At 38.7% G+C, this 24882-nt stretch overlaps 1 protein-coding gene across 2 annotated transcripts in view; it reads right to left on the reverse strand.

Moving 5' to 3' along the window:
* LOC119730335 (active breakpoint cluster region-related protein-like) overlaps nucleotides 1–20698 on the reverse strand; it is a 58221-nt gene extending 37523 nt beyond the window's left edge. For both annotated transcript variants that reach the window (XM_038203176.1, XM_038203175.1), the window contains exons 1-6: nucleotides 20335–20698; nucleotides 18138–18983; nucleotides 11257–11441; nucleotides 10875–10991; nucleotides 5901–6086; nucleotides 5355–5502 (exon numbers count right to left, since the gene is read on the reverse strand). In XM_038203176.1, the coding sequence (XP_038059104.1) occupies nucleotides 5355–5502; nucleotides 5901–6086; nucleotides 10875–10991; nucleotides 11257–11441; nucleotides 18138–18983; nucleotides 20335–20371 (1519 nt within the window). In that variant the 5' untranslated portion in view covers nucleotides 20372–20698. The remainder of the gene's footprint in view (nucleotides 1–5354; nucleotides 5503–5900; nucleotides 6087–10874; nucleotides 10992–11256; nucleotides 11442–18137; nucleotides 18984–20334) is intronic.
* Between the last annotated feature and the right edge of the window lie 4184 nt (nucleotides 20699–24882).

The raw sequence follows: 24882 nt of genomic DNA on the forward strand, positions 1-24882 counted from the left end.
TAAAAGGCTGATGCATTTTTAACAGCAATTCCTGTGAACCATGAGCTTTAATGGTTTATACACGGAACAAAGTTTGTGACTGAAAAGGCTTCATGACACTATCATAACACCGACATCAAACGTTAAAAAAAAATTGAAGCATTCTTAAAAAATTTTTTTCTTCACTTGAGATAACAAGTTCTGTGATACCAGGGCCCAATTTCATAGCGCTGCTTAACAGCCGACTTTGTGCCGACTTATAGGGACCGTTAAGCAGTAAGCACAGCAAAAGCACGCTTAACCCCAGAAGAAAACTTTGCTTAAATCAGTGACGTAACAATAGAAATCTCCATGTGCGCGCAACTCTTAGCATGAAATAGTGCTTAAGCAGCAGCATGATTTTCTGCTATAGTAAGCACAACTTTTTTTGCTTACTGTTAAAGCAGTGCTATGAAATTGGGCCTAGATCTGATGTTCAGAGGTTATTAAAGTAACACCTCTGCTCAAAATGAGCCACCAAACAGTTGACCAAAAGTCCAGTAGTTTGGTGACCGGTGTACAGTCATATCTGGTGGTCTTGTGGTTTCCCTTGTAAAACAGTTCTACTGATTTCAGCGGCAAATGGGCAAGTTCAAGAATTTGGGCACGCTACGTTCCCACACACATGGGCGTTAATCCTGGGGGGGGGGGGGACAGGGGGACATGTTCCCCCCCCCCCCCCACTTTTTGAAGGGTGGGGGACACAATATCAAATGTCCCCCCCCCCCTCCCCCAGATTTTGAACTCATGTCTCATTTACATGGCCCTTGTATTATGTACTTCAATGTATCTTTTGCTTTATTGGTGGTTAAAGTGGTCAGAAATTGTCTCATATAGCACCACAGAGCATTTAGAATCAAAATTTTTTCGGGGCCCTTAAGCAGGCCCCGAACCCCACACCTGTAGCTCAGAATTCTAGTAGCTGATTCAATGACTCCAACCTCGAAAACGATGTTCAAATAATTATCTTATGCCTTTATCTGAGAAAACCTCGAAACTTATGTTTAATAATTATCTTTTGCTAAGAAAATTATTGGTTAAAGTGGTAAGAAATTGCCTCTACCACAGAGCATCGAGAATCCAATTTTTTTTTTTACAGAATACCGGTAGCCAATTCAATGACTTCAACCTCGAAAACGATGTTCAAATAATTATCTTTTGCTACGAATGAATTATAGTTCAAGCACGGAGAAAAGTGGTAAGAAATTGCTTCAGATCATACCACAGAGCATCTAGAATCCAATTTTTTTCGGGGCCCTTAAGCAAACTGAACCCCACGCCGAACGGGCTTTGCGCTCACATGAGTTCTGATCAAGGTATGTCCGCCCCACTTTTGAGAAGCGATTGACGCCCATGCCCACACATAACCAAAGATATTCATGGATTTCAGTGGGTTTTTTTATTCTACTGGTGGGCATCTGCACGGAGAATACCCAAAAGAATTTTTATGTTATTAGTCTTTGCGGTGGTTATGTAATTAAAGAAAACATGGCGTTACATACGAGACAAAAAGGGGACCTTTTCTTGGACTTGCCCAATAACTCCTCCATCTCATACAATGTGCTTTCAATTATTTAATTGAGTTCAATAGGCTTACACTGTCCAGTACACACTTCACAAGCTCAGCCTTACAATGTACATCTGAAGCAATGCCTAGAATGTAAGTTACAGAATCTCAACCTTTTTTTGTAAGACTGTCTTGGTCAAGTACTATTAATGCTTAGATTTGCATACTGTACATAACCTATATATATACACTCAACCAAAAAAGAAAGTCCCCCTTCCAATACTTCTTTGTCCCACGCAAAAACTACTGATCACCTCTTGCTCAAATAATGACTAATCAGTACAAAAATTCCTTGGCAATCCAGCCATACTCTTTAATTGGCCCAAAACAGTGATAATGTGTACAAATTTATGCAATTTGTGACAAATGATACCGTAAACAGTTGCACTTTTGTATACGTGCAAGTTGTGGTTCACACTCACCTTGCACGTATACAAAAGTACAACTTTGTTTCGGTACCATTCGTCATAAATTGCTTAAGAGTATGGCTGGATTGCTAAGGAATTTCTGTACTGATCAGTCGTAATTTGAGCAAGATGTGCCCAGTAGTTTTTGAGTGAGACAAAGAAGTATTAAGAGGGGGGGGGACTTTCTTTTCTGGTTGAGTGTATATAAGCTGCATTTTTCTTGAAATTAATTTCCGGGACATTTCCCCACAGAAACACAATTTGTCTGGCGAGGTGCAGAGGGGAATTTAACGCCTGAGGAAGCCATAAACGTGGATTTCCATGTGCTGGATTACATACGCAATAGGGAGGTGCACCCACTGTTCCCACAACTTTATGCTGATCTACATAAATACCCAGATGTCAGCACTCATGATCTCAGAGTTTTTATCACCACCCATGATCTCAGAAATTTTTTGTCACCAAAAATAAAAAAAGGGAAAAAATAATCCACAGGAATGGTTGGGAGTATTCGGTAACACCCATCAGACCACAATGCACGTTGCCATGCCGGGTATTAAGTCTACCGACGACGATGACAACAATCCAAACAGGAACTGTGATTGAATGCAGAGCACAATGCATCCGTCTAGGCATATTTGTGTGACGTCCCTGGTTTGTTTAAAAATATTTTTATAAAGAATACGTCACATTCCCCATCGCACGCAATTCTTATCCAAACAACTATACCTGAACGTGACTGCACAGGGGCAATGAACAGTGCTTTGTGCTGTCGAAAACGGTTTAACAAAAAGGATCATTTCTGCTTAAAAAAACCCACCCAGGCCACCGTATACACATGTATCGTGCCATCTTACTTCCTGCTACTGATGTTTTTGTGTTGAATGCACTTGTAGAACGAATATATATCAAAGCTGGAATTCATTTCCTGATCAATAAATGCCATGTGATTTTTTTTTTTTCACAAGAACCCAGAGTCCTTGCCATTACTTTATTAGGCCTTTAGGATATTTTTTTAGAGAAGGTGGATTAAGGCTGGCTGGAATAGTTAAAATTTTGTTGCTTGTGAGGGAAAAAACCACTTACTGGAATTGGCCTGCCAACGTGATTAAATCAAACAAGTTATTCTGAAAGTTGAGACTTTTGCACGCCCTCTTTTCTCAATGGACTCTTTGTTTTTGTTTTTAAAACTTTGCTGTGACTTTTGGGGTCCAAGTATTTAGGGACATGCGTCTGCTTGGAGTCAATGCGAGGGACGTACGCGATGAACAGGGGCAAGTGGAGAAGAGCCATAGGGAGAAAGCAGGCCAACCCAGACGAGACTGGACAACGGCCTCAAAACCGACGATGATGATTCATGATCAGAGGTGTGTAAATCCACCTGCTGTGCATATGTTGTGTCTTTGGGCAAGCTACTTTACCCTTATTTGTCTCTCTGGCCAGGAGCATTAATAGGTTCCAAAACAAGCTGGGGGAGTAACCTGCAATTGATTAGCATATCCAGTGGGAACACGAATACCAGTGTTGTAGTCGAGACCGGATAGTCCGAGACCGAGACCAAGACCGAGACCTGAAGATTCGAGACCGAGACCTGAAGATTCGAGACCGAGACCGAGACCGAAACCAGCCCCTTCAAGGCGGACCGAGACCGAGACCAATATGGTCCGAGACCAATATGGTCCGAGACCGAGACCGAGACCGAGACCGCTGATAATAAATAACAATAGTCGAAATTAAAAAAACAAGACACGTTATTATAGTTGAAAAATGTAACCTTTCTATTCACAAAGAATACAGACCAAAATTTTGACCAGTGGCAATGTTTACAAATTGATACATGACACCTTACTTGAGCAAAAAGTAGTTACACTTAAGAAATATGGGCTTTGACATGTTGTCTACACCCAATTGTGACAAAAGTAAAAAGTTAAAGGTAGATGTTTCATCTGTTATAGGAACTCGGATCCTAAACTCCACAGTCACCCCCTTGGTTTCAGCTATGACTTCTAACGGATATTTAAAGATGCAATTTTAATTTTACATTGTGCCTATTTTTTCCTAAAATAAATATAGGACTTAACTTCTAACAAGAATAGTGTACTTGATTTTAAAAAATGGGAGCTAGAAAATGTTGAATTAATTTTTAAATTTTTGTCATAGAATGTGGACTTGTACATGTAGACCCACAAGTTGCGAGGTGGTAGCCAGAATGTGCCAGATATGGATTTTTAATTTTTTTCTGAATGGGATTTTTAATTTTTGAGGAATAATGGGGTACTTTAAAATGAGCAGCCAGAAAATGGGGTCTCATCATACACTCTCATGGCAACAGTGAGTGGTAACTGGTAAGAGTGTGTGAGTTCAAAGCTGGAAAATCAGGTAGAAAAATTTACTTTTTCTTCAAAATACTGTCCCAAATTAAAGAGAACATTGTGTGGGGTCGAAAATATAACTAATTTGAAGCACCTCATTTATTATCAGAATACAAAATGCAAGTGATTACGCCCACAGGGGTGGGCTAAACTACACAATCCCCGAAAATGGTTGACCCTTATTGCATAAATTGTTACAAGTTTATACTTTGCTTTATGTGGCCGACTCAACAGATAAATGCCGAACTTGTTCCAAATCGTTCAGTGACTGGTACTGCTGCAGTTTTACATGTACTTTGGGGACTTTCCAACGTGCAGTCGAGTCCAAACCGACCCCGATATATAACAAGCTTGATCTACGGGCTAGCAAATGTTTTAAATAACAACGGTACTGAACAAAGTAAACACATAGTAATCGATCGAGCTGTAAAAGCTACATATTGCCGGTCTCGACCCGAGACCAGCCAAAATATCGAGACCAAAGGGGACCGAGACCGAGACCAAGACCGAGACCACAGCTTCCGAGACCGAGACCGAGACCGAGACCGAGACCGAGACCAGCAAAAAGTGGTCTCGAGACCGGTCTCGAGACCGAGACCGGTCTCGAGACCTACAACACTGACGAATACACTCAGTCATATCACGCAAAACCTTCGACGGGAACAATTACAGGAAAACCGGCAATCTCCAAGATGTTAATATAACATGAAACTAAGAAGCTGAAACTCAAGAAGCCTGAAGTCTGAAGGATATCATGGGTCAAATTCACCCTTTTAGAGATTTCCAATTTCTTTGTAATTTTGGAAATTATTTAAATTACTTCCTTATTTTAACAACTGAACAAAGAAACTGAGTGGAGTGGGGTTTGAACCTCTGTCCTCCAGATTGCTGTTCCGGTGCTCTACCAACTGAGCTATCAAGGGTTTACTATAACAGCTCACAGCATTTTGATGCTCCTCTAATTAAGAAGCATCCAAGACATGTACTTACATTCCATTGTGTAGGTGACGCCGTTCGGCAACTTGATGCTGACTGAGATTGCATTGAAGCGTTCGCTCTCTTTCTTCAGCCTCTCCAAGCAGGCCATGGCTTTCTTGTAGTTGGCTATGTACTCCTCATGCACCCCAAAATGACTTGCCTGGAAGTGGGCACAAAGTGGATATGATCAAAACTAGGACACTGATGAACTGACAATGAACTGACAAGTGGAAACTGACAGGGTGAATTCTAACAATTTATTGAAAAAATGAACAAAGGCGGGAGGGGGCTTGAACCTGCAACCTACGGATTACCGTTCAGGTGCTCTACTAACTGAGCTATCCAGCCCTGTTGGCAGTTTTCTCCATTTGTCAATATCTTTGTTCAAGGGGCTCTAGTCACAAGCCATAAACCCTTGTGGAGAGAGGGGAAGGGGCTGGGCAAGGAACAAGGGAGTGGGGGTAAGATCAAGAGGGGGAGGGATCAAGAAGGGGGGATCAAGAAGGGGGGATCAAAAGGTGGGGGGTTAAGAATTGATTACTGAATGGTCTGCCTCACCAGAAGTTTGAAGGAATCACCGTAGGTCTGCTCGGGGGTCCATTCTTGCAGCTTGGGCTCCATGTGATTGCAGAATTCACGGTGGACCTCACACAGCTCGGGAATCTTGAAGAAGAGGGTGTCATAGTCCTCGGGCGCCAGGATGGGCTGAGAAGTGGTCATGCTGGCTTTAAAGGTCTTCATCACCTGAAGGATTGATGGGAGAAAATGAAAGAACTTTGAAAATAGAACAAAATCAAGTACATTTAAACGTCTGTGGGTGTGCACGTGAGTTTGTTTCTGCATTCAATTGGGGACGTTGAACAATAGAGGACAATAGGGTCCCCAATTCCTGAGAGGTCCCCTATTCCCGAGAGGTCCCCAATTTGGATTCGTGTACAAAACATATGGGCGGTCTTCCTAAAAAGTTATAGTACAAACAAAAGAGGAACAATAGGGGGTCCCCGATTGCAGGCAAATACACACTTAAAAAGTTAGTGAATGTGTGTGCATTGCCTGTTGGCAGGTAGACTGTATCGGGATTTTCAAATGATGACAAACTCATGACTCTTAAGGGGCAACTTCCCCCTTCCCCGTTGATTCTGGTGCCTGCAGTTTCGGTGATACATAAATTTTAAAATGATCGATATTTTCAAAAAGGTTTTCAAAAATGACAATTTCCCATTCGTGTAATTACAAGTTAAATCCACTGTCAAATTTATAAAACCATCAAAAAAATGTTGGAAACTTTTCCTGACATTCATTAAAATTAGTACTAGCTTACAATCTTTCATAACGGGTAAAACTTGCATGCTGTTTGCCTGTTCCACAGATATTGCACTTGGATTATCTAGTGCAACACATAATACTTCTGTCAGTTGTGGGGTGTTTTTTGCTAAGAAGTTTCAGAAAATTCTCTGAAATCAAACACGGTACATTGTATTGAGACATTCTCGGTAAATGTACAAAGTACTTTGGACATCAAGCCCTGTTAATGGCAGCTGTTAGGTGCGGCAGCACTGACATTTTGCAAATGACCAACCGTGTTCTGGATTTTTGAAGATCTGGAGTAGACCTGTAGGGTTAATTAATAAATCCTTTTTCAAATTTGCCTTACATGATACCAGTGTTGTAGGTCTCGAGACCGGTCTCGGTCTCGGTCTCGGTCTCGAGACCACTTTTTGCTGGTCTCGGTCTCGGTCTCGGTCTCGGGTGCTGTGGTCTCGGTCTTGGTCTCGGTCCCCTTTGGTCTCGATATTTTGGCTGGTCTCGAGTCGAGACCAGCCAAAAAGTGAGGGGGCGGATTTCGCCCCGGCCCCAGTTTAGGATTAAGTAGGGAATCAGTTGAGGGCAAATGTGACTGCAGTGTAATGATGATAGACATGTCTCTCTTCACTTTCTAGTGAGTGAGGCATAGTCCAACAACCATTGCTCCTTTTCTTGTTTCTTGTTTTTATTGTGGGATGGTTTGTTGAAACAAGCACTTTATAGCCATCCTCATTGATTCCAAATACAACTGAGATTAAAATCTTATGAATCAAAATTGAAGCATTATTTTTACGTCAGATTTTTTGTTTTGAATATGGGAAACAATTAAACTCTTTTTCCCCAGAAATATTGGTGATTTTTTTTCTATTTTCCTTTTCAATTTTTACTTTATTCGTGGAGGCGGGAAAACGTTTGTTTTTTTTTCATTATATTTATTAATGGATATTCATAAATTCGTAGACAGTTAAATTGCTATTAGTGGTGGACAGCTGAATTTTGTGATCTCTTTATTAAAATAGGCACGACTTGGGAATAGAGAATGCAAAATTTTCAGAGTTACTACTCAATAACATGTTCTTTATCCCAATTATATATATTTTTAAACAAATATGGAGGGTGCCATTTCTTTCTTTTTTTATCATACTGTCACTTTATTTTTGACTTGCCATGTATTCATCTTTTCATTTGTGATAAACACAAATTGAGCTACTGCCATAGTCACACAAAAATAGAGTCTAATTGCCTGCCTCGTCTCCTTTCTAAATGTCAGTTGCGTTTGCATGAGTCGAGAAGACTTTTGTTCCATAATTGCTAAAAGCTGTTTACGGCCATCACAATAACCAAGAGTGAAATATTGGCAATATGTTGTACTTGTAAATTACTAAAATATTCAAGTATTATCGCCCGGCATAGTAGCCGATGCGGGTGATACGCTGGTACAAAACACAAATAGGCGTGCGCACGCAGCCATGAATCCTAAAAGTACATCTCGCCCACCACATTCAGTTTGTGACAGCGCCCTTCTATTGTGTCGGCCATATTCTCAAATAGGCTACTGATGATGATGACGGCGGGCAGATTAACAGAAGATAGATCAGGCAAATATGGTTCATCAATCTTCTATAGTGTATGTAATGGTATTGACATTATACACAAATAAAGTAGCAATACATTTCAGCCTAAGCCAGGCCTCTCTGGCGACCACCTCTCAATTTTTGGGTCTACATGTACAAGTTATATTCCATGACTGAAATTTTAAAAATAAATCAATATTTTCTTGCTCCAAATTATTTTTTCATCAGGTTTACAAGAAGGTCCAATGTAAAATTAAAGCATGCTTTTAAATATCTGTTAGTAGTCATTGCTGAAACCAAGGGGTGGCTGTGGAGTTTTGGGTCCGGTAACAGTTTAGTTTAGTTCCTATAACAGATGAAACATCCACCTTTATCTTTTTGCTTTTGTCAAGTTTCAACATCGCAAAAAACTAGTACAAATTGCCGTACTCCTAAGTTAGAGTTTCTTCATCAGATTGACACTTTATAGTAGTAAAACAATATTATATTTAAAAAAATATGCTTTTAAAAAAGCATATTATAAAAAAAATATATCGAGTTCATCAAATTAGGTTTTCCCCTTCTTTAAATTAGGTTGTTTCCCTTTTTTTAATTGATTGTGACAATAACAAAATATGTTGCCATGTTGTAATTTATGGTATGAAGCAAAAATGAAGAGCACTCGCATGACACAATTAAGCAGGTACAAGTGATTCCTGCTTTCAATCACTTCCTTCACATCCCCATCAACATCATCATCTCAAGGACAGACTGTTCAGCTGTAATTAGTGACTTGTTTTTTTATTTAGATTATTGTTATTTATTATCCTCGGTCTCGGTCTCGGTCTTGGTCTCGGACCATTTCGGTCTCGGTCCGCCTTGAAGGGGTTGGTCTCGGTCTCAGTCTCGGTCTCGCAACTTCAGGTCTCGGTCTTGGTCTCGGTCTCGGACTATCCGGTCTCGACTACAACACTGCATGATACAGACATGTAGACTACATGTACCGGGGGTATATCATTTAAACCAAATATAAAAAATAATATATGCCAGACTGTATAATAATTTACAGTACAGTTAAATGATGGAATGAAACCATAAAGTAATACATCATACAAGATCAGTGTTCTTTTAGGACAATAAAGTGGCACTACAAGTGATTAAAATAAATCACTTGTACATGTAGTGCCACTTTATTGTCCAAATGAAAACACTTTAAATGTACATGTAAACAAAACTTAGTGGCATGATAAACAATATTACAGGCTGACAGAATCCATTATGTGTACATGTACCGGTATCATTTACCATGGATACGGTGGGACAATTTATCATTTTTCTGAGAAAATATCATTTGCATTTGGGACTTCGGATCATAGATGGACTTTGGCATCAGCTGTTAGTGCCTGGGAACACACACGTTCATTGTATGTGACTGTTATTAGTTAATATTACAAACAAGAAAGACCTTTAGTTTGCAGGCGTTATTTACTACTGTAGGTGAATAAAAACAGGTGCTGATAAGCTGGGATATGGTGAGAAATAAAAGACCGTTGAAATTATATCGTGTAATTTAACATACATGAACATGTATTATTCAGCAATGGTTTCCATATATCTTAGAGTGTACATAAGGAAATTATGACACCAAGACATTGCATACAATTAATTTTTTTTAAAGAGAATTCAGCAACATTTAAACAAATTATTCATTATTCCTAATGGCTTAAAATTCTTAGAACTGAAGCACAATCATCATGTATGACACGCATTCATTTTAAAAGGTATACAACTACGCATTTGTCATAGCTTCTCTAATGAATGCATACATTATTCGTCATTGACATGCAATGGAATTTTATTTCATGGTTCTTTAAAATCTATTAACACATGGATTAGGCTATCTATTTCCGTCAATATACATAAATGTTTATGTACTCATGAAATTACATGTACCGGTACATTTGTGGTTTCCCATTCTGTATGACAAACGTAATGTGTACATGTGACATACAAGAACATGAACATGTAGTCGTGTTTTACTATACGCCTGAGGACAACCTATTGTGTTTCCCTTTGTCCCTGTACTTTAACACTTTCCCATAGACTAAGCACATAAACGTACGATCAAGGACAGTTTCGAACAAAAGCACCGTCGTTCGAGGACTGAAAGGATCTTTTGTTCTCCCTTTGTGTGTCTGTCCTCGAGCGTAATACAAGACGGGAACATGCATACCGGTATGTGTTATGTGGGTACATGTATGCACCACAAAATACAGTATAGGAAATAAATACCTGAGAAAAATAAACATGTGAAAATGTGTAATCTACATGTAGGCCTATATTTGACAAAGTGAGCACAGACTTGTTTGCGCTGATCTCCACATATATGTACCGGTAACAAAGCCTCAATATTACAAGGTGATACATGTACAAACAACATGTTCCCGCTTATACATGTACGACGGTGAAGGGCAGAAAAACCTAATATTGATGTCCCCCCTTGTCTGACCACAATTGTGTACCTGCTTAATTGATTATTTAAGGTCTGTCAAAGGTGCCCCACCCTTTTTACCTCCACGTGTGACCTCTGATGTGTCACATGCTCAGGAGTTCCTTCATTCTTGTACAAACCCCCACCCAATTATCACCGTGTCTGACCACTAATGGCTCCTACCTTCTGCAGTTCCTCCATGGTATGGACATATTTCAGTTCACTCTCCAACGTTCCACACAGTAGAATCCGTCTCACATTCAAGATCTCAACATCCGGTGTTGACAGTCTGTGTGCGAGCTGTCAACAACAACAAAAAGTTGGTTAATTTCAATTTTGTTCTTTCATTTTCTTTTTAAGTTATAAATTTGGGTTTTGTTTTCATAATATGAAACCATTTAATATTGTCTTGAAATGAGAAGGTGATAAAATGTGACATCACAAAAAAAGAAAATGCGTGAAAAGCAAATGATCATACGCCCTTAAAGCTTTGTTTCTTGACGAACAAGGTCCTTATGTTTTTCAAAAGTAAAAGAGTCAGCAGAAATGATTTTTTTTGAGATACCTGTTCTTTGGTGGGTTGGTCTGGCTCAGGGCTCGTAGCGCCAGCCGGGGTGACGACAATATCTGTGGGGCGGGGTATGGAGACCTTGGGACGGTTGTCTTGACCCAGTGACGAGGCTGATCCGCTGCCCTCATTGGAGGACACTGAGGCATCAGGTGTGCTGGTGGCACTGGGTGAGGGGGAATCTGCGAGAACAGACAATCGGAGAGGACAGTTCATCATCTTGGCATCGTTATCTTCATCGACAATCTGGATATCAACCTTAGTTTCATAAGTGCTGGTACCACAGAATTCCAAGCTTACAACCACCATTCTGCACTTACATGTGTAACAGTTTTTGCACAGAAACTGTAAGCACAAAATCTTTAGTAACGAGATGTAAACAAGCTCGCAAGCCAAACTACATCGGGCCCTACTACTTGTATTTCAAAATGACAGCAAAGTCACATATCTGGGACTTAGGCCAAAAAAAATAGTTCTACTTCCGATAACATGGCATTTGAAAATAGGGTAGGTAGGGAACAACAACATCACTATCAAGTACATGCAATGAGCTTACTAGTCAGGCTTTTTAAGACTGTATAAAGATATTTATATTTTTGATTCTGCAGAACGAGAGCTAACATTTGGGGGTATACTGCGTTCAGTTATGGAAATACCGGTACATACGACCGACAACTAAATTGGGTGGGCAGCCATGTCAGTTTGGCAAAATAGAATATAAAAGTAAGGTAGCACTTTCAATGACTACCGGTAAATGGAATGATAGTTTGCATAAAATAAGCTTTCGTTGTTGCTACGAAATCCTACCGGTATATGTGCACACTTTCATTCAAGTTCGTCATTGAAAGTACTACCTTACTTTTATAAATTGAAGTTGTAAAAGTAATTTTTGAAAAAGTGGCACAATTGCAGCTGGTGTATTACATTGAATGAATAGTCAAGTAAATGTAATAAAATGGGATGAAAAGAGGTCTTTATGTTTGATGGAACAAAACAACTGGGAAAGGTAGAATAGGACTACATATATGTTCCGGTAATTGTACCTTACAGATTGAGGTTGAACTGAAAAAGCAAAAGACTATTAGTTTTGTCCCACATACTGTAAACATTTCCAACTTTATGCTCATTTCATGGTGGTCACAAACATGTCAATCTACTGTAAATGCATCCCAATTTTGATAAGGTTGAATGATTTTAGACTGCCACCGCTGAGTGGAAAAGTACAACATCACAGACCCACGGTTCCCTTTCATTCAATCCACAAGTGAAAAAAAAACCACAAATGAATTCCATTCAAAGTAATCAACATAAAATCATTGAAAAATTTGGTTTTAATAAAAAATGGGTGTTATAAAAATAAAACATGTTGGGGCAACTCTGTACATCTGGTGTAACATTCCTTGACCGTTAGATGCATGCGTGACCATGTCTGAATTGTTCGGTGGACACTGCGTTACTTGGCACAGGACAAAAAAGTGGACCGAACCTCGGTAACAATAGAAACATCTTTGACGTCAATCAGAAGCCAAGTATGACCCTGAGTGGAATTCCCCTGTACTATTTACTGTACAGCTCCTAATTATCCACCAATGAACCTGTGTGGTTTCACACTTCAGGAGAATCAACCAGCACAGAAGACATAATTTGGGTGATTTTAAGAAATCAATTAGAAATTCAATCAACGTTTTCATTTACTGTGGGTGCAAAGATGTAGGCCTACTCAAAAAGTCCACAATGACCGTTTTATTTACAGGATGATTAGGCCTAATTAATGCGATGCTTCGTGTTGTCATTAAATCTTATAATTATTGTTATATATTATAACAATATTGTATTTATTTTGGTATTAAGTTATTGTTTCACTCTGAATGTACTCTGTAAAAGTTTTGGTATTTTTTTGTACATCGGATACCGGTACATCCAATAAATTCTTTTAATTTGTTTTTATTTGAATATTAATTACTTGGGGAGGTTAAATAGTAACTCTGCTTCTAATGTACGGTACATGAACCCACAACTTTCATGTTATTTTAACAGTGTCAAGTACGTAAATATATTTTTTTCCACTTTTGATTAAAAAAAAGGAGAAAACTAGACAGTAGTAATCAATTTCACATGTATGACTTCTCATATTCTCAAATACTTTAAAACCAAAAATCTGTATGATTTAATATAGATGGTATTGTGTCTTTTAAAACAAATCTGTGACGTAGCAAGTCTGGTATGCAATGCAGCAAACACTTGAACTCCTTCCTGTCAGTTACGTAGTTTTCCTCTGTACAAAGGGAACAACTGATATCCCTGACTGCACGTCCTCTTGTGAATTCAACTGAAATCCATCATTCAGAAAGATAACCTTGAGTACCAGTACATGTACGTGTATGGGGCATCCTGCAGAGCCATGGTGGGGTTTCCTGGTTCCAATTTGCGGGATCGGACCAGTGAATAATGACATACAGAGATTTTTTTTAACAGGCCGTTTTGTTCATGAGCAAAAAGTTCAAGGCTTGTCCTTTATTGGAGTCCAACTCGGACAAAAAAGGTCTCTTGGTGTGTGTTGTTTGATGAGCATGGGTTTCGGTTTTGTTGTCGCACAGACCTTGTACCTTGAAAGTATGGAAAAGTTAAGGTGACAAGAACAGAGTATGGTACGTGCTGGGCATGTACGTGTTAGTCGTGGCTGGTCCGTTTTGCTTTCGATATTGAGGCCAGGATGTGATTTGAATGACACAGTTACAACTTCGGACAAAGAAAGAAAATCTAAGTCTGCACTGTAAACTACTGTAGAATGCTACACTGTACTAAACCCAGCCCAACCTATGAATTCAACAATGATGTGCACATGTAGTGACAATCAGAGCGAACAAATGTTTGCTTTTTAAATTTACACATTTCTCACAAAAATTGATTTGATTCAACCATCAAAACCTAAAAAGAAACAATTAAACTTTCTCAAGAAGTAAGTTTTGTCATTTTTGTGGTATCAACTGAATTGACACCTGTCTGACAACTGATCAAGAATTATGTCAACGAAAAGTGCAAATCAATTTTCAGGGTTTTTTTTGCCTACCTTAATTAATGGCAATTTACAATGTTTTTCTGAAGAGTTGCAGAGTTATAATGTATTTGTTTGATTTTGTCAGACTGAAACAACAAAGTCAATGGCCATCATTGGTATATTTATTTGTACTGAAGGAACACAAACAATTGTTTTCCTTCTGTTATTTGTCCTATCATCAGTTCAACCACTACATACAGTTGGTGCCTACAGCACTACCAGTACAGTGTTCACTTCCTGTAATACATTTGGCTGCACAAAAAAAACTGTTTCCTTTCAACCGTTTACAAACAAAATCTGGCAGAAATGGCCTCTAGGTCCTATTGTTGGAAGCAAGAGGGTGTAAGTGATCAGTATTAGCCTAGTTCTTCAAATGCTAGTCAATGATACCAATTCTACCTCCATGATGATACCATGCAAACTAAGTACATATATGGGACATTCAACCACATATTGGACACACCCATCCCCATTCATTTGTGTGTGTGTGTTAAGACAACATATGAAGGCTATGAATCATATGTGTACACGCACATGTTTGATAACATGTACTTTAATTAAACTGTTGGACCAACATGTACGGTATGAGGCAAAATATCCACTGTGTGAACCACATGCATGCACCAAACTAAATAAGAAGTTGAAACGAGATGGTTTACTTTAACAAACAGATAAATAAACAACCCAAGCAAACAGTAAAACAGGTTTGTCTTATCGAGGTTGGTTGAAAAGACCAAGGGATTTTTGTCTTAGTACAGCACCAGTACATGTACAGAATAACGTGTACATTAGTTTAGAAATATCCACAGACTTTTACAATTCAATGGGCATGCCATATGGGAAATATTTCAAGAGTCAATCGAGGCACAATCGAGTAATATAATTCTAAGACCCTAAAATACCACCAAAAAAAGGAGAATAAACAATATAATAAACTTAATGAGATATTTATTTTGAAGATTTAACATTACGTGCCAGGAGAAATTTACATTATGTAAACAAACAGAAATGTAGTACACTGTGTAAATAGTTCTATGGGTAAAGGATCACAATTCAAACAACATATCTTTGTGATTTTTATAAGGAGAAGGCCGTGGATAGTCACAAAACGTACACTGGAGCAGTTAATTAAAAGAGGCTCGGGCATTAAGCAAACTGAAACTTAGTTACGTAAACTGACCAATCTCTATTCAAACAGCCAACCCCTGCTAATTTGCAGAATATTATCTGGCTGTGTCAACGGACGTTTATCCCAATCAAAGAACCAGGGCAGGTTGGAATTTAAGCACAACCTGTGACTGAAAAGAAGAAGAAAATTACCCATGAATGTTTTCGCTGCATTTATCTCATGAGCCATATTTGAGTACTATAAAGCAATTTATGTCTCAGTTATCAGAACAGGATGACAATCCTCAATTTTGGCATTATGCAATGAAATTCAATCTGACAAATCATATTGCCGAGAGCCTTTTGGCCCATCGGGACCCGCTTCTTCGAATTTGCTGTGGATGATGTTGAATTTGGGTTCACAGTGCTGCGGAGATACATGTACCGGTACACGTAAACATGCAAACAGTTTTATTTATTAAATTGTATGGGCTTACAGTAAGTGTACACAGTACATTCTTTACATTTTAAATACATGTGTACATATTGCCTCAGGACTGTATTCGTAACAAAAATACCCTGTTGGAATAATATAAAAAAAATTGTGGCTTATCACGAGGTCATGGAGTGATTTTCAGAAAGACGGCATCACGTAAAGTACGTGTACACGTTAAAGTGCACGTTTTGTGAGGAAAGTGCTTTCTCCAGAACCAGGAAGTTCTAAGTTCCGTGTTCGTTATGCACCTGGCAGCCACATGCCTGGATGCAACACAAAAAGAAATATTCCTTATTATTGAGATGTATTGTGCGCAGGTCATTGGTCAACAAGTTTGAATGCAGAATTCAGCCCGGCCATTGAAATGAATAAAGACCTGCTGAAAGCCAGTATTTGCGGGTTGAGAATTGGCTGATTTTTCAATAGGCCAGTTTAAGTAAACCCGTGTCGCAAGATATGACTTTCAACTAACAATGACAGGGACTTGGAATTTTGACGGAGGGTATATGTGAGTGTATTATAAACCATTTCATTTAATTATGTCGTCGTACCTATTGGTTGTCAACACACAATTTCCCACATTAGGCTGCAAAGAAATTGTGCGTTCCCAAAAAATTATCCACACATACATAAAGGTTCCGGGTAGTTGGAAAAAAATTTGATGTTCTTACTTTTTTGTCTGTTGTTCTCTAAATATTTGCTTTGCTTACTATTGGATTACTTTATTGGTATGAAATGGTAAGAAACCGACTTCGGGTTGAGACGGTTTTGGTTAAATTGTGTTTGCCATTTTAGAGTCGGGTCTGGTCGGTTAAGCCATCTTGTGAGAAACTCAAAATAAATAATCCAAAACTGTTCGTAAATTCACGCAATCCAAAACCGTTCGTAAATTCACGCAGTGAAATATCATCAAAGAGTTATATACTGGTAGTTATACTGAGCCCGGTACGATTATGGGTCCTTGCTCTATATGATATGTCCAACCCACTGCGCCAATGTGCATGTGGTTTCGTGGTCTATCATGCACATGTCTATAACGTGCAGGCCCACCACTACAATGTAGTTCACTTTATGAGTCTTCACATTACCGTACGGTATGATTCTTAACTGAGAGACGACGATTTTCACTGGATGGGGGTAAATTCTGGCATAAAGAGCAGAAACAGTTGCCCAAGCCAGATACTCGGGGGGTTTTCGGGTCGGGTCGGTTTGGTTTTTTTTGCTAAAATTTTTGTTAGGTCGGGTATAGGAGGAGTTGAGATCGGTTGTAGTGCAGATTCGGTGTATACACTTCGGGTCGGTTTGGCCTGGTCAACTCAACACGATGCACAGCAGTAATGCAAGATCACTTTTATTCTAAATATGCGCAAACTTACATTGTCTTTGGAAGAATGAATGGTGTAGGCCTACATTGTGGCAATGCAGCACACGCCTTACATGTACTCTGTTTGTAAAAAATACTGCACTTGTTCACAGAGTCCATAACATTGTCCCAACTACATGTACATGTACAAAGTCCCAACTACAGCTGAGATAATCCAAAACTATAGCGAAACTAACATCAGAGTTGTGTCAATAATTTCATGACGTCACAATGACTGCCTGATATGTCAAATGGAGTGGCAACACAGGGAACAATAACTAATTATATGCTATGCACAAACAAGTACATGTCGCTTACAAGTGTGTGAACATATAATGCATGCATACCACTTTGACATTTAACCCTAACAGAACTCAACCCATCAAATCCCAAGGGCATGTTTTGTTGGAATCTGTCAGGATGGGTACAGTACCCCTAAACTGATAGTCTTTTACATTGGGTTGACACACCTCCAGAATCAAAGTCAGAAATGTGTGTACATGCAGTTTCCATGTATGGTGTTGGAATTTGCCAGGAGGGTATGGTTCCTAGTAAATCATGCCAGGGAATTAGGGTTTATGAAATACAGTTACTTAGATGGACCATCCATGAAACAGTTGATCAACGCTACTTGTACTTTACATGTAGGAAGAACTAAACATCGATTTGAGTGAAGAAACTGAAGAGAATCGTCCATGGACAGAAATTGCACAGGCGCAATTAGCAAAATAAGAGAACAATTCTCAAGATGGAAGGAAAAAGCAAACTGTGATGTACATGTAATGACATGAACCTTAGTTTGAAAACACAACAGTGGATAGTAATGCACTTAAAAAGAAAAGAAAACAACTTACCCGCATTTTGCATGTTATCACTTTCTTCACTAGCAGGTGGCAAGCTACGCGATGGAGGGATAGGGGCAGCTCGAGCAGGGCTCCGCCTTAACGGCTTAGGAGGCAAGTGTCGGTGCCCATCCACAACGGTTACTTTGTTCAAGTCAATCACGGTGCTGACCCTCATGCTCGTTGTGAGCGGGCAGTCTGGATCCGGACTGTGCGGGAAGACATCCTCGCCTTCTGAGTCCTCATTCGAGACATTCCCGTTCTGCAGTTTCCGCAGGAAGTCCAGATTTTCGTAGATGCCTTCAATGTCATCGTCAGAGCTGTCATCCTGGATGGTCAGGTTTTGCCGGTTGTCGTACAAGGGTTCCTCTGTCTCTTCCTCCTTGTCTGGGTCTTTCTCATCGTCGGGCTCTCTCGACTCGTCCGTGTCCATCTCCATTGAGCCTCGTGGAGTGTCCAGGCCACCTTTGTCGGTCATCATCGCATCCGTATCATCGTCAGTGTCCAGGCACATCTCAGACTCCTCCGAGCCAGTGGAGCCGGCATCCAAGCCCTCGCTGGCCCGGTTGTATCGATTGATCTCCTTCTTCAGCCAGTCCTGGCAGAACTTCTCCAGCTTGAGCTCGTGGCGGAGTTTGTGGATGCGGGACGTGTTCTCCTTCAGATCTTCCTCCAGGTTGGTCAGAATCTCCGAGTCCACTTCGCTGAACCCTGTGGCTTTGGAGACGTCTGTGCTCTTGCGGTCGCTCTGCTCAGGGATTTTCATTTTGAGAAATGTCATCTCTGGAACCTCCAGCTCCCCAAAGTTCTCCTTCCATTCAAAACTAAACTGTTCCTTGATGGTCAAATTGACCGTATCTGGATAGGACAATAACATACACATTGCAGTAAGGTTTTCAGTACGACTATTAATAACACACAATTATGGTTTCTTCATAAACAGAAGGAATTCTGACAATGAACGTTTTATGTCATTATTTTAGTCATGGGTAAATTCATTGTTCATTTATTTCCACAGTGTCACATATTTTTATTAAAGTAATCAATACACAAAGGTACTAATGGTGAATTAGAACAAGGAATTTCTTGAATATGACTATAAACTATCAGTTGATATAACTCCAAACTTGCAAAAAATGGTTTATCATAAAATTGATTTTGGAGAAATGTCCAATTCAGATGTGTTGGTTTATTTCATTTGTGTACAAAGTCAGAAGACATTGTGAAAAATCACAGGTAGGCTACTCATAATGTAGCCCCATAAATGTGGCCAATTTACTGGACTACCTCCGTAAACATAGGCCACACTTCCACATGTACAAAAACGTGTCAAACTTTGTCAAATTTTGATTTTCACATTTAGGCTTAGTTTGTAGGGTTTTTTTGCTTTAGAAGCATACTCACCCTCTTTATAGGCTAATCAGAAAGTGCTGCCGTTTTCAGATGTCTAATTTTCGTGAAATTTCATGTTGAAATTTTGGTTACACCTCTATGTTCCGACACCCCTATGTTCTGACTGCACATATTCCTATTCCTAACCCTAACCCTAACTGGGAGTAACACAATCTAGGTTGTCGGAACATAGGGGTGTCGGAACATAGAGCAGTCACCGAAATTTTGATACGCAAACATGTGCAAATGAATCTGGAAATTTCACGAAAAGTAGACATCTGAAAAAGGCGGCACTGTGAACATCAAAATTGGACAAAGTTCGACACGTTTTTGTACATGTGGAAGTGTGGCCTATGTTTACGGAGCTAGTCCAGTAAATTGGCCACATTTATGGGGCTACTCATAATGCAGCTTGAAAACTTGTCTCAGCTCTAAATGCTTGACAGGAATTGGAACTATTCAGCACAACTTGCACAAATTCATTGTCCGTATTTATAATTTATATAAAGCATGTATAGTTTAAATGACATAACTCACAATTCATAAGACAATCAATTTAGGAATGCAAATAACAAATGCGCTAATGGGGATGGTCAAAATTTAAGCTGAACACCACTAACATTTTGCACGCTTTCTCAATTAGACCATGGAGCTATAGCTCCATCATAGACCAAGGCCTCCTAACATGCCCAACAAAATAATAAATTCAAAACTTGCAATAAACGTGACCAAAATCGCCTCAATGAATGATGTTATACTCAAGCACAATAGTGAAGCAGTACAGCATTTTTTCTCATTTCAGGATTTTAAGATTTACCGTGCGGAGTTATCCGACGAATGTGATTGACTGCCATTTTGACGTCGGTTTGCTGTGTCTGCACAGCTCCCAGTAGGTGACTCCGAGTCGTACGTCTCTTGCTACTGTGACGCGACTTGTTGACAGTCTAAAGTTTAAACCAGAAAACTTTTTTCAAACCATATTTTCTGCTCTTTCCTCAGTAGGATTGACTGTTAAGTGTTATCAATACCAATTATGATCACAACACGCTACACTGTGCTCCTGTGAGTGTTTCCGGTGTGTTACTGCCCAAGTACTGGTTTCAGTCAGCTGCACAAATTCAATAGCTTATTTCTCGCAAAGTCCGATCTGCAATGTACTGTGCGAAATGTCGTCTGCTATTTTATTGTTATGCGTATTTTACAGGAAGTCAGCTCATTGTAGTAAGAGGGAGTTTCACGTGTACATTTTTGCCTACTCGAACGAGTAGACAGACAGATATTACTTGTTTCAGATCACATTATCTTACCAATGCATTTTAAATTAATAAAGTATTGATTTTAAGTGTTTCAATAGAAAACGTTTGTGTAGATATTGCTCTTGTGTACATACAATTCCCCTGCAAAACATGGAACAGTCCATTACACTTGTTGCATGATAGACAGTGTCAATAGAGGGGGTAATAATTTTATGAGTTCAGTCTACTATGAATCATGCATAACATGCCTCATAAGAAAACTATTTCAGCAACCGTCATACCTGGAAAACGTCCTGGTTTTTATTCGTTAGGACGGATGCACGTGTGAACTCTTCGTTTTTGACTTTCTATATCAGATTTGGTGTCCAATACAAAACCTACACATGATATTGACCACCCTCGCCCCAAACTCCAGGTCTCTATTTATTATTTAGCACATCGGGCAAAAAGTAGAAGAGACAAAAAGATTAGGGGAAATGAGGGGAGGGAAGAGGAGACGGAGAATCATGATCTCAGAGCCAGTGACCAACCATTCTTGACGAATATGCTGCCCGCAGAAACTATGAGGATTGCATGTGATTGAAGTCGGGAATTTGATTTGAACAGTTTTTTTTTTACGTTAGTAAGCTGTAAAACAAGACTGGGAAGCGAGAGTGGATCAAATCGATGTAGTCTTTTAAAAGTGGAAAGGAAAAAGTGGGTTTTTTTTTAGAGGTAGTGGCGTCTTTGCCTGGGACGGGGGGGGGGGGGGGAGATGGGGATGACCCGGTAACTTTTTTTGAAAAAAATGTCTTTAGTTTTAAGGAAACTAACCGATTTAATGATGATTGATCAAACTTCCGGCCCTGAATTCAAACGGTGGACAGTGGAATGTCGTTCCTGTTGTTAACAATTTGCGTTGATAACGTGAAATTATTTTTTAAAATTTGTACTACTTTTTACCCAAAAATGCGATGACACCAACGGCGGATCAGAGGGGGGGGGGGGGGGGGGCGCAACGGGACCATGCCCCCCTAAAACAAGAACCATTTTTTTATTTTTTTAAATTTTTTTCATGTGACGTCGCACAGTGGGCCAGAATACAAAGTGTGCCAACATTAAATACTCATTATTACAAAAGCTTGATGAAGTTAACATTTAAAGTACATAAATATTACTTGTTTCGTTTTATATCTTACCAATTTATTTTAAATTCATATATTAATGATTTTAAGTGTTTCAATGAAATATAACATTGATGTACTTACTGATTTAGTTAACCAAGAATTACTTAACATTTCTAAATGGCTGAAAGCAAACAAGTTATCCCTTAATATCAAGAAAACTACCTGCATGCTATTTACCGCTAAAACATGGTCCCATTTACCGGAAATATATATATCGATAACATAAAATTGCCCTTTTCTGATTGTGTAAAATTTTTGGGATTATATATTGATCCATCTCTCTCTTGGAAAACTCAAGTTAACAACATTTGTTCAATTATCCCTAGAAATATAGGTGTCATTAGTAAGCTCAAAGCATTTTTCCCACAGGAAGTACTGTTTATGCTGTATTAATACATTGATTTTGCCTTATTTGAACTATGGTATCCTAGCATGGGGGAATTGTGCAGCCAGTTATGTGAATATAATTCTTAACCTACAAAAACGGGCATTGAGAGTTATTAATTCTGTTGACAGACTTGAGCATTCAAATCCTCTTTTCTGTAAACATAAAACACTCAAGGTCAATGAAATGTATTCACTTCAGCTTGGAGCCTTCATGCATCGTTTGAATAATAATTCACTTCCAAATTCCATTGCACAAATGTTCTGCAGAAACGAAACTATACATCACCATTTTACCCGACAACGTAGAGAATTTCACTTTTCATTTGCAAGAACAACTGTTTACAAAAAGACAATTAGGCATGACGGCCCTAAGTACTGGAAGTCCTTACATAAATCTCTTCAGGGCATTCGTAGCCTTCCATTATTTAAATCCAAACTTAAATCGAATTTACTATCAAATTATAATAGCTCAGATTAATCTTCTTACTGGGTTACTACTCCGTATTTCTTTTTTTTCTGATCAGGAATATTATTGGTTTTAAATGTTTTCCCGTGTGTTATGTACAATTTACAATTTACATGTTCAATTGTTTTTCATTACATGTTTGTATTAATTCATGTTAAAGGGATCCCTACTCGACAAGCTCCGCTTTTTTGGGATCTCCTTCCATCATCTCTAATTTAAAAATAATGCGCCCAAAGTGTATAAATATATTTTGAAAAAAACAGTTCAAATTTCTTAATATCTAAAACTACATGTATGTATTTATGCCTCGTCACTTAATGAAATGAGATGTGGTAAAAATAATAAAGAAGAATGAATGAATGAATGAATGAATGAATGAAAAGGGGTTTGCAGACCCGTAGATTGCAATGAAGTATTTTCAAATCTGTATGACATCATCAAAATACCGTTTTCTTATTGGACGAGGCAAATTATCATTATAATTACAAGGCAGACTCATACTACATTGATTACTGAATCGTATAAAGGGTTTCTGCACATAAAGGAATTGAATAAGGGGATTTTTTATTTTCTATTACGTCAGCGATATACTGTTTTTTGATTGGTTGAATCAATTATCCAATCAAAATAGCTGGGTAGATTCAATATTTAACCGGTTGTTGAAACCTAGATTGGTTTGGGGAAACATATTTGAAATGCTGCACTTTGATTGGCGGGTTGAATTTATATTTTAATTCTAATAAGGATGTAATCTATTTTGCTAAACAATTGACATTTATGAACTCATACAATTTATTGTTGACTAGACATGTTTACAACTATCCCAAATTAGGTAAGTCTTTCCATTGATTTATTATGAATTGTGATTTTTTTCTACTCAGTATGAATAAGTATTGCTCCAATTATAAATAAGTCACTTTTTTCACTTTTACACGTTTTTATGTTATTAGTACCACATAAACAGTTTATTACAAACGACGAACATGGGGCATTTACACGCAGTATAACAAAATTCTAGCAAATATAATTGACATCAATGAAAAACTTAGTAGGCTTGGGTAAAAAAAGGACCAGTTTCATCAGCCCAGCACTGAGGAACCTTCTGCTTGCTATGGTAAGAGACTCACCAAAATAATCGACAGGTTACAGATTGTATCAAAAAAAGGTAATCCGAAAACAGTATGTTAAAATTAGGAATTTGAGCACTGTCGGGGTCATTGCATCTTAAAAGGTCGTTCATTAGCTTTCAATGGATACCTCACTTGTACTCTGTCATGGATGACAAAACAAAAGGTCAAACTCATCTTTTTATGATGACATAAATGTAAGACAATCAAATTTAGGGCAAAGTAACAAAGACACAAACACAGACACAAATTCAGGTATCTAAAACATAATTTCATTTATTTACTTCCCAAAAAATAAATTTACTTTTGATGCAAAATTCAAATGAAACATACATACCTTTTGTTATTAATATAATTCAAATATTTCTTGAACTTTTGGGGAAAAGATATGCAAGAACTAAAAGGCAGTCATTTTGGTAATATTGTTTTGTCATAAATCTATTTTGTCTTTGCCAAGAACTTAAAATTTCACTTTGTCTTTCTCTGTACGGACTGGAAAAGTCAGGACAGTTTCAGAGCTTTTTGTAAGGCGAGTACAAGCTTAAGAAAGTGCTCACTTTCTCATGGGAATAAATGACTTGTCCAAGCATGTAGATGCCTCAGAATGGAGTTCATGGTGTTTCCTACTCCTTTGCAGCAAAACAAAATGCCAAACTTCAAAATTCTCTTCTGACTGAGTATAGGGCCTACTTCAAGTTTTTCACATCTAGACTTGAAATGTGGTGTGAACATACGGGAGGGGGCCATGGGAGGGATAACCCCCCCCCCCCCCTTGCATGGGCGTCGCCAGGATTTTTTCTAGAGGGGGGCAAAAAAAATTTTGCCAAAAAAATGCCTGTATTTCTCAACACATTCTCGATTTATCAGTTTTAGAGGGGGTCAGGCACATTTTGCCCCCCCCCCCCCCAACCCATTAAATTTACACCACTATGTCTTCGCGCCTCTTTTTCTTCTTTTTTTGCT

The sequence above is a fragment of the Patiria miniata genome, unplaced genomic scaffold, assembly GCF_015706575.1.
Source record: "Patiria miniata isolate m_02_andy unplaced genomic scaffold, ASM1570657v1 HiC_scaffold_22, whole genome shotgun sequence".
In the NCBI taxonomy this organism is placed as follows: Eukaryota; Metazoa; Echinodermata; class Asteroidea; order Valvatida; family Asterinidae; genus Patiria; species Patiria miniata.